Source organism: Megalobrama amblycephala, linkage group LG16 (assembly GCF_018812025.1).
Source record: "Megalobrama amblycephala isolate DHTTF-2021 linkage group LG16, ASM1881202v1, whole genome shotgun sequence".
NCBI lineage: Eukaryota > Metazoa > Chordata > Actinopteri > Cypriniformes > Xenocyprididae > Megalobrama > Megalobrama amblycephala.
The window spans coordinates 4190329-4201007 of record NC_063059.1 but is presented as its reverse complement, the minus strand read 5'-3'; the positions used below and the strand labels follow the sequence as shown (position 1 = coordinate 4201007).

Sequence of the window (10679 nt, the reverse complement as noted above, 5' to 3'; positions counted from 1 at the left end):
ATATGTGCAAAACAATGTGCAAACAAAACAACAAACCATTTTGTATTATTTAATAAATGCTTTAAAATAATGCCTTTTATATGAATATTGAAACTCTTTTTCATCACTGAAAATTCACATTTTTCATCATATTTTACATGTCTACACCATAAAAGAAATCTTATAAAATCTACAATAAAATAATACAATATTTGAAGTATGGAATATTTGTTTATATATCACTTGCAAAAAGTATATTGTCAGAATGCTACTTTTTAGTTGCCAACAACAAAAAGGGCCCATACGTTGACATCCACTTGAATGGGCAATGCTAACCATCCAAACCTTGACCAACACGTTTTTTTTTTTGTTGTTGTTTTTTTTTTGTTTTTTTTTTATCTTGTTACATAATTAAATATTGTACAGACTCATGGGAACACACATGGTGTATTTAGAGACCATGATTTCATTTCAAGCTTTCATTTCACTTAAACATGTAAGAACGGGCATTGTCATTGTTAAACAAATGAGCAAAGATTTCAGTTCATCAGTGTAATGGGAAGAGCACATGTTAATGCATGAAAGGCCTAAATAATAAGTATAACTTTACATCTAGTTAACTAAAGTTATTTGTGAATTTTCTGCTGTTTATATGATGAAACATTCATTGAACATTTAACTTGTAAAAGTCAGGTGGATTTTTTTTTTTCTTCACAGCAGCACAGTTTATCAAAGAGGCTTTTATTCATATAGTGAAAGTGAAATCACAGAATCACATAATTGTGTGTAATACTAGTAATTTTTTATTTATCACTCTCAAATGTAGCATAGCCTACTTTACATACATGGAAAAATGTTTGTTATCTTTAGGCTTTAATCCTTTTTTATCAAAACCCTGTTTGTAAAGAGATTGAACAGCATGAAGAATCTTTCTGCACCAAATATTTCATTCACAGACTTCATGTTAAATGGTTTTTACAGCCTAGGGGAATGGAGGCCCTTTTTATTTATCCCTTTCTTTCTGATGTTTTTATTGTCTATCACAGCAAATTCTATTCTCATATATTTAATTATATCTCAAAAGTCTCTGCATTCTCCTATGTATGTACTAATAGGTTTAACGGCTGTTGTAGACTTGATATTGCCTATATTTTTTGTACCTAACATGCTTCTTAGCTTTTTATTTAACTGGAGTGGGATATCTCTAGTTGGTTGTTTAATACAAATGTTTTGCATTCATTATGTTGGAGCATTTCAATCTACTTTGCTTTTGTGGATGGCACTGGACCGTTACTTTGCAATATGCAAACCTCTTTACTATCACAAATACATGGAAATCCCTAACTTTCTAAAGTTTGTTGTTGTGCCATTAATCAGAAATGGACTCCTGAATGTCACTATGGTCTCTCTGGCTGGAAAATTGTCATTTTGTTTAACAAATGTGATCGATCACTGTTTTTGTGAGCACATGGCATTGGTTCAGTTAGCATGTGGAGATATATCTATTAATAACTTGGTTGGACTTTTGGCTGCTTTCCTTATACCAACTGCAGATTTTATTATCATTACTGCTTCCTACATTGTGATTTTTGCCTCTGTGTTTAAATCTGGTAAGGCCCAAATAAAGGCCATAAACACCTGCATTACTCACATCATTGTTATGACAAGTAGTTTGACTTTTGCCTTGATTGCATTCTTGTCATACAGAATAAGAAATAATTTTTCTCCCAATAGTCGTGTATTTGTGAGCACAATGTACTTACTTTTTCCAAGTTGTTTTAACCCAATTATTTATGGAGTGAGAACAAAAGAAATAAGACAAAGGTTTCTTCAGTTTATTGGAAAGGTATAAGTCTGTCCTTTGTAAAGAAATCTAAAAGAAGTAAATATGCAATACTGTGACATTTAAATAAGGATTTGTTGTTTTGTTAAAGCTATAGTTTAAAACGGCTATTATGTAGGCCCTATTTGAACAATATGAGACTGAAAATATGTAGTTAATAATGGACATACTGTAAACACTGATGGTAATTTAGAAGAATGACATCATTGTGCAGAATTTTTGTATACAGAAATGGAGTTAATAAAGAAAAAAAGAAGAAGAAAAAAAAAACAGAAATACACAGCATTCTCCATCAGCTGCAATTGTTCTCGTTCCTGCTAAAAAAAACCCCTACAAAATAGAAGAATATCCTTTTACTCCATTTATACTACTCTCCTTGTAAGAGAAATACAACCAACTGCCTGTATATTTTCTATTCATGCTTACTGATATATATACACCTCTAAAAGAAACCAATTTCTTTGGAGCAAACAAAACTTTAAAAAATATTGAAACTCTTTTTCATCATTGAAAATTCTAGGGGCACATTTTTTGCATGTCATGTGTACACCATAAAAGAAATCTTGGAAAATCTACTATAATATAATACAATATTTGAAATATGGAATATTTGTTTATATATCACTTGCAAAAAGTACAGTGGGTACGGAAAGTATTCAGACCCCCTTAAATTTTTCACTCTTTGTTATATTGCAGCCATTTGCTAAAATCATTTAAGTTCATTTTTTTTCCTCATTAGAAAGTTAGGAATTTTTTCCACAGCACACCATATTGACAGAAAAACACAGAATTGTTGACATTTTTGCAGATTTATTAAAAAAGAAAAACTGAAATATCACATGGTCCTAAGTATTCAGACCCTTTGCTGTGACACTCATATATTTAACTCAGGTGTTGTCCATTTCTTCTGATCATCCTTGAGATGGTTCTACACCTTCATTTGAGTCCAGCTGTGTTTGATTATACTGATTGGACTTGATTAGGAAAGCCACACACCTGTCTATATAAGACCTTACAGCTCACAGTGCATGTTAGAGCAAATGAGAATCATGAGGTCAAAGGAACTGCCTGAAGAGCTCAGAGGCAGAATTGTGGCAAGGCACAGATCTGGCCAAGGTTACAAAAAAATTTCTGCTGCGCTTAAGGTTCCTAAGAGCACAGTGGCCTCCATAATCCTTAAATGGAAGACGTTTGGGACGACCAGAACCCTTCCTAGAGCTGGCCGTCCGGCCAAACTGAGCTATCGGGGGAGAAGAGCCTTGGTGAGAGAGGTAAAGAAGAACCCAAAGATCACTGTGGCTGAGCTCCAGAGATGCAGTCGGGAGATGGGAGAAAGTTGTAGAAAGTCAACCATCACTGCAGCCCTCCACCAGTCGGGGCTTTATGGCAGAGTGGCCCGACGGAAGCTTCTCCTCAGTGCAAGACACATGAAAGCCCGCATGGAGTTTGCTAAAAACACCTGAAGGACTCCAAGATGGTGGGAAATAAGATTCTCTGGTCTGATGAGACCAAGATAGAACTTTTTGGCCTTAATTCTAAGCGGTATGTGTGGAGAAAACCAGGCACTGCTCATCACCTGTCCAATACAGTCCCAACAGTGAAGCATGGTGGTGGCAGCATCATGCTGTGGGGGTGTTCTTCAGCTGCAGGGACAGGACGACTGGTTGCAATCGAGGGAAAGATGAATGCGGCCAAGTACAGGGATATCCTGGACGAAAACCTTCTCCAGAGTGCTCAGGACCTCAGACTGGGCCGAAGGTTTACCTTCCAACAAGACAATGACCCTAAGCACACAGCTAAAATAACGAAGGAGTGGCTTCACAACAAACTCCGTGACTGTTCTTGAATGGCCCAGCCAGAGCCCTGACTTAAACCCAATTGAGCATCTCTGGAGAGACCTAAAAATGGCTGTCCACCAACATTTGCCATCCAACCTGACAGAACTGGAGAGGATCTGCAAGGAGGAATGGCAGAGGATCCCCAAATCCAGGTGTGAAAAACTTAGAGATCAAAAGGGTGCTTCTACTAAATACTGAGCAAAGGGTCTGAATACTTAGGACCATGTGATATTTCTGTGTTTCTTTTTTAATAAATCTGCAAAAATGTCAACAATTCTGTGTTTTTCTGTCAATATGGGGTGCTGTGTGTACATTAATGAGGGAAAAAATGAACTTAAATGATTTTAGCAAATGGCTGCAATATAACAAAGAGTGAAAAATTTAAGGGGGTCTGAATACTTTCCGTACCCACTGTATATTGTCAGAATGCAACTTTTTAGCTGCCAACAACAAAAAGGGCCCATATGGTGACATCCACTAGAATGGGCAATGCTAACCATCCAAACCTTGAACGACACGTTTTTTTTCATCTTGTTACATAATTAAATATTTTACAGACTCATGGGAACACACATGGTGTATTTAGAGACTATGATTTCATTTCAAGCTTTCATTTCACTCAAACATGTAAGAACGAGCATTATCATTGTTAAACAAATGAGCAAAGATTTCAGTTCATCAGTGTAATGGGAAGAGCACATGTTAATGCATGAAAGGCCTAAATAATAAGTATAACTTTACATCTAGTTAACTAAAGTTATTTGTGAATTTTCTGCTGTTTATATGATGAAACATTCATTGAACATTTAACTTGTAAAAGTCAGCTGGATTTTTTTTCTTCACAACAGCACAGTATAACAAAGAGGCTTTTATTCATATAGTGAAAGTGAAATCACAGAATCACATAATTGTGTGCAATAATAGTATTTTTTTATTTATCATTCTCAAATGTAGCATAGCCTACTATACATACATGGAAAAATGTTTGTTATCTTTAGCCTTTAATCCTTTTTTATCAAAACCCTGTTTGTAAAGAGATTGAACAGCATGAAGAATCTTTCTGCACCAAATATTTCATTCACAGACTTCATATTAAATGGTTTTTACAGCCTAGGGGAATGGAGGCCCTTTTTATTTATCCCTTTCCTTCTGATGTTTTTATTGTCTATCACAGCAAATTCTATTCTCATATATTTAATTATATCTCAAAAGTCTCTGCATTCTCCTATGTATGTACTAATAGGTTTATTGGCTGTTGTAGACTTGATATTGCCTATATCTTCTGTACCCAACATGCTTCTTAGCTTTTTATTTAACTGGAGTGGGATATCTCTAGTTGGTTGTTTAATACAAATGTTTTGCATTCATTATGTTGGAGCATTTCAATCTACTTTGCTTTTGTGGATGGCACTGGACCGTTACTTTGCAATTTGCAAACCTCTTTACTATCACAAATACACAGAAATCCCTAACTTTCTAAAGTTTGTTGTTGTGCCATTAATCAGAAATGGACTCCTGGTAGTCACTATGGTGTCTCTGGCTGGAAAATTGTCATTTTGTTCAACAAATGTTATTGATCACTGTTTTTGTGAACACATGGCATTGGTTCAGTTAGCATGTGGAGATATATCTATTAATAACTTGGTTGGACTTTTGTGTGCTTTCCTTATACCAACTGCAGATTGCATTCTCATTACTGCTTCCTACATTGTGATTTTTGCCTCTGTGTTTAAATCTGGTAAGGCCCAAATAAAGGCCATAAACACCTGCATTACTCACATCATTGTTATGTCTTTTACTTTGACTTTTGCCCTGATTGCATTCTTGTCATACAGAATAAGAAATAATTTTTCTCCCAGTAGTCGTGTATTTGTGAGCACAATGTACTTACTTTTTCCAGGTTGTTTTAACCCAATAGTTTATGGAGTGAGAACAAAAGAAATAAGACAAAGGTTTCTTCAGTTTATTAGAAAGGTATAAGTCTGTCCTTTGTAAAGAAATCTAAAAAAGGTAAATATGCAATACTGTGACATTTAAATAAGGATTTGTTGTTTTGTTAAAGCTATAGTTTAAAACGGCTATTATGTAGGCCCTATTTGAAAATATGAGACTGAAAATATGTTAATGGACATACTGTAAACACTGATGGTAATTAAGAAGAATGATATCATTGTGCACAATTTTTGTATACAGAAATGGAGTTAATAAAGAAAAAAAAAGAAGAAAAAAACAATAATACACAGCATTCTCCATTAGCTACAATTGTTCTCGTTCCTGCTCAAAAAAATACAAAATAGAAGAACATCCTTTTACTCCATTTATACTACTCTCCTTTTAAGAGAAATACAACCAACTGCCTGTATATTTTCTATTTGTGCAAACAAAACTCCACCAGAATCCCCACTACCAGAATATTGTAAAATCAGGTATTCAGCCATATAATCATTTTCAGTAATACCAAACTACCAACTACCAAAGAGCTTAGAATTGTGAGTGTGTGTGTGTGTGTGTGTGTGTGTGTGTGTGTGTGTGTGTGTGTGTGTGTGTGTATATATGTATGTTATGGCGAGCCATTCAGGAAATTATAGTATTTATAATATGATCAGCTGTATATATTGAATGAAAATCTGAATGAAAGTCTGAATATATGGAATGAAACTTGAATATATGGAATAAAACTAGAATATATGGAATGAAAGTCTGAATATATAGAATGAAACTTGAATATATTGAATGAAAGTGAATATATTGAATGAAATTCTGAATATATGGAATGAAACTTATATTCAATGAAAATCAAAGCGCCATCTTGTGTTTTTCATTTGTGATTGTTCAGATGCTGAACTATGAGCGAATCTGCACAAAATCTAGTAGCAACAATTTTAAGTAATAACGAATTAATAAACACGCAGGCGAATGCGTGTACGGGCCAAAATACTGGCAACCAGACTCAATACGCTTCTATCGATGAAGAAATCTGTTCGCTATTTAATCACGGTATACTTAACGCGGTAAACCACACAGGCCAACAAGTTCCTGCTTGTCCGGTAAAAGAAAGAAACATGCCTTCCACCTCGACCTCACATGGACCACCCATAGCATCTCCTCTTCCCACTCGAAAGGGTCCTAGACAGAAGAGGTAAGAATAGAACTGAATGCATTTGAATTGCAGTTGGTAAGAGTTTTATTTCAATCAGTCATAAAACTCATAAATATCACAGGTATTAGGTTTCATTTTATTGATATGCTGGTTGCAGGTGTTTTGAAGCATGGAAGCTGGTATAAGCTGGTTTATACTGGTCCTTAGCTGGTTTGAGCTGGTTTAAGCTGGTCAAGTGCTGGTCCTAAGATGGTCCTGACCCGCTTAAACCAGCTCATGACCAACTAAGGACCAGCATCAAACCAGCTTCCATGCTTCAAAACACACTTAACCAGCATATGCTGTTTTTTCACAATTGTGCACTCTGTTTACAATGAATTTAGTGTAAACTGCAGTTATTTATTTTTGTGGTTCATAGTCAACCGTCAACATTTGTCTCTTACCATACTGCACTGTTGCAGTGTGTAACTTCATAATTTATTTTACTCATAAATATCACAGGTATTAGGTTTCATTTTATTGATATGCTGGTTGCAGGTGTTTTGAAGCATGGAAGCTGGTATAAGCTGGTTTATACTGGTCCTTAGCTGGTTTGAGCTGGTTTAAGCTGGTCAAGTGCTGGTCCTAAGATGGTCCTGACCCGCTTAAACCAGCTCATGACCAACTAAGGACCAGCATCAAACCAGCTTCCATGCTTCAAAACACACTTAACCAGCATATGCTGTTTTTTCACAATTGTGCACTCTGTTTACAATGAATTTAGTGTAAACTGCAGTTATTTATTTTTGTGGTTCATAGTCAACCGTCAACATTTGTCTCTTACCATACTGCACTGTTGCAGTGTGTAACTTCATAATTTATTTTACTCATAAATACATACATACATACATGCCATTAATACAGCAGTTCACTAATCTAAAGTATACATTTCAAAGTTTAAATAAACCTAACAAGCCTAATTTATTTACCTTAAATTTAAAGATATAGCCTAATATTGACTACATCTGAAATCAAACCTAATACCAAAATAATAGCAACCGCAATTCAAATGCATTCAGTTCTATTCTGTCTAGGACCCTTTCGAGTGAACGGGCGAAGATTGTAGATAGGAGATGCTGTGGATGGTCTGTGTGAGGTCGAGGTGGAAGGCATGTTTCTTTCTTTTGCCGGACAAGCAGAAACTTGTTGGCCTGTGTGGTTTATCGCGTTAAGTCATTCCACGATTAAATAGCGAACGGATTTCTTCATCGATAGAAGCGTATTGAGTCTGGTTGCCAGTATTTTAGCCCGTACACGCATTCGCCTGCGTGTTTATTACTGCGTGTTTTTTACGGCATTCACTGTAGAGGAATGGCATGCATGGGTGCTGTCCATGAAAGAATCCTCCCCTAAAGCCCAGGCACAAAAAAGCTTGCCTAGAGTTTGCCAGGGCCCATGGTGACAAAGATGAAGACTACTAGGACTCTATACTCTGGAGTAATGAGACCAAGATGAATGTTTTTGGAACTGATGGCTTCAAAACTGCATGGCGTCGCAAAGGTGAGGAATACAAAGAAAAATGCATGGTGCCTACAGTGAAACATGGTGGTGGCAGTGTCTTTATGTGGGTCTGCATGAGTGCTGCTGGTGTCGGGAGCTGCATTTCATTGATGGCATCATGAACTCACAGATGTACTGCTCTATACTGAAAGAGAAGATGCTACCCTTGGTTGTTGTGCACTTTTCCAACATTACAATGATCCTAAACACACATCTAAGGCCACTGCTGGATTTATTAAGAAGAACAGGGTGAAAGTGATTCAGTGGCTCCTGAACTGAACCCAATCGCACACCTATGGGGGATTCTGAAGAGACAAGTTGTGACACTGTTACATAAAAGACATGTTTTACCGTTCTATTTATTACAGTGATTTTAATTGGTTTACATGTTTTTTTTAGTCCGTTTTATTCCTCTTATCTATTTTAATGTGTATAATAATAATAATAATAATAATAACTTTTATTTTCTATAGTGCCTTTAAATGTACATCTCAAAGCGCTTTACAGAAACAAATAAAACAACAAAGAATCACCACACAATATAAAGATTAAAGTTAAAGCGACAAAATAAACTATAAAATAAGCACAATGAAAAATTAAAATTTTTCAACTAAAAGCTACCCTAAAAAATTAGTTTTAAGTTGAGATTTAAAAATGCCAAGAGATTTAGCTTGCCTTATCTCAATCGGTAAAGAATTCCAAAGTTTTGGAGCTAATGAAGAACAAGCCTTATCTCCCATCAATCTTAAACGAGTTTAGGGAACAGTTAAAATAACAGTTTCAGAAGAACAAAGGTCACGGGTTGGAGTATAGGGAATTAAAAGCTTGGTCAAATATTGAGGTGCCAACCGATGTAAGGCCTTGTAAGTAAGCATCAAAATTTTAAAGTCTACCCTAAACCTAATGGGGAGCCAGTGCAAAGACTCCAAAATGGGAGTAATATGATCTCTTATCTTAGTTCTAGTAAGAATTCTAGCAGCCGAATTTGCAATTTTTTTTTTAAGATAGCATTTGACACCCTAGCCAACAAGGCGTTACAGTAATCAATATGGGACAACACAAAAGTGTTTATCAGTCTCTCAGCAACAGTAAACGACAGCATTGAACACAATCTGGCAATATTTCTGAGATGGAAGAAAGCAGTATTATGTGTATTTTGGACATGTGGCTTAAACGTTAAATTGGCATAAAAAATATTATGTATTTGTCTTCTAATTTGTATTTGTATATGTATTATGTCTTTTAAATGTGAATGAGTCTGCCATGACTCAGGAAGTACACCAGTATAAAGGAGGCAACATGGCAAACAATCAATCTCTCACTAATAAATGCAGGGGTGCCTGCAGGATTTTATCTCAGGGTACGCACAGAACTAGCACCACCCCTCCACCCCTTTTTTTCTGCTGTCCACAAAAACCGATTAAAACAATCATTGCATTGGTGGGAACGATCTAATGTTGTACAAAATCGACTAATCGACTGTCTCTTTCCTGTTTCCCCACTTAGAAAATCTGATGAACATAACTGCACTCTGTTGTGCTTGTGTTATCTCTGAGCGGCTTTGTCCCGAAATGTGCTAATTGTTTTCAGAGAAACATGTCATTAATGAAAAAACGAAGCCTCACATTGTTCCAAATGCATTGGTGATCACCCGCCCTGGATTGTGGAGTTTTATTCTGACTTACCTTTCCAGTACAATTTGGATTAACACTTCTGTGAACTTTTGTATATACGCTGGTGGACACTTCTCACTTGCACACTGGGACTTTCAGCATGCTAGGACTCTTAAAGGGTTAGTTCACCCAAAAATGAAAATTCTGTCATTTATTACTTACCCTCATGCCGTTCCACACCTGTAAGACCTTCGTTCATCTTCAGAACACAAATTAAGATATTTTAGTTGAAATCCGATGGCTCAGTTGAGGTCCCCACTGCCCTCGATCAGCTGGTGGAATTGGCTATCCGGTTTGGAGAAGCGTGCTGACCTTCGACACCGTGTCCGCGGAACCCAACGAGCTCCATCTCCACCCCAACCTGGACCAGTTTCCTGAGCCCATGCAGACTGCTGGAATTTGCATTTCGCCTGCTGAACGTCAGCGTCGAATCCTCCATCACCTTTGCATGTACTGTGGGTGTTCGGGACATCTGGTGGCTGTTTGCCCGCTAAAAGGGAACGCTCGCCAGCAGACCGGGGGATACTGTCGAGCACTGTTTCTAGTTCTTCTCCCGCCAAATCTGTCACCACTCTGCCCGTTGTGCTCCGGTGGGCAGGAACGACTACTACATGCCAAGCTCTCATTGATTCTGGGTCTGAGGGAAATTTTATGGACGAGCAGTGGGCTCGTGAAGAGGGAATCCCTTTGTTGAAGCTCGATGACCC

The 10679-nt window shown here is 36.8% G+C and overlaps 2 protein-coding genes across 2 annotated transcripts; both read left to right on the top strand.

Annotated features, from left to right (window-relative positions):
* The first annotated feature begins 474 nt into the window (after positions 1 to 474).
* Positions 475 to 2073, top strand: LOC125249030 (olfactory receptor 52K2-like). The gene has a single exon (XM_048161212.1). The coding sequence runs from the start codon at positions 899 to 901 to the stop codon at positions 1829 to 1831; it is 933 nt and encodes a 310-aa protein (XP_048017169.1). The 5' UTR covers positions 475 to 898; the 3' UTR covers positions 1832 to 2073.
* Positions 2074 to 4262: 2189 nt separating this feature from the next.
* On the top strand, positions 4263 to 5890 carry LOC125249023 (olfactory receptor 52K2-like). Its single transcript, XM_048161205.1, has one exon. It carries the CDS (start codon positions 4708 to 4710, stop codon positions 5638 to 5640), a length of 933 nt encoding a protein of 310 aa, XP_048017162.1. The 5' UTR covers positions 4263 to 4707; the 3' UTR covers positions 5641 to 5890.
* The last annotated feature ends 4789 nt before the right edge of the window (positions 5891 to 10679 follow it).

Excerpts from the sequence above, each read along its gene's own strand:
- LOC125249023 (XM_048161205.1), top strand. The coding sequence starts at position 4,708 with ATGAAGAATCTTTCTGCACCAAATATTTCATTCACAGACTTCATATTA.
- LOC125249030 (XM_048161212.1), top strand. The coding sequence starts at position 899 with ATGAAGAATCTTTCTGCACCAAATATTTCATTCACAGACTTCATGTTA.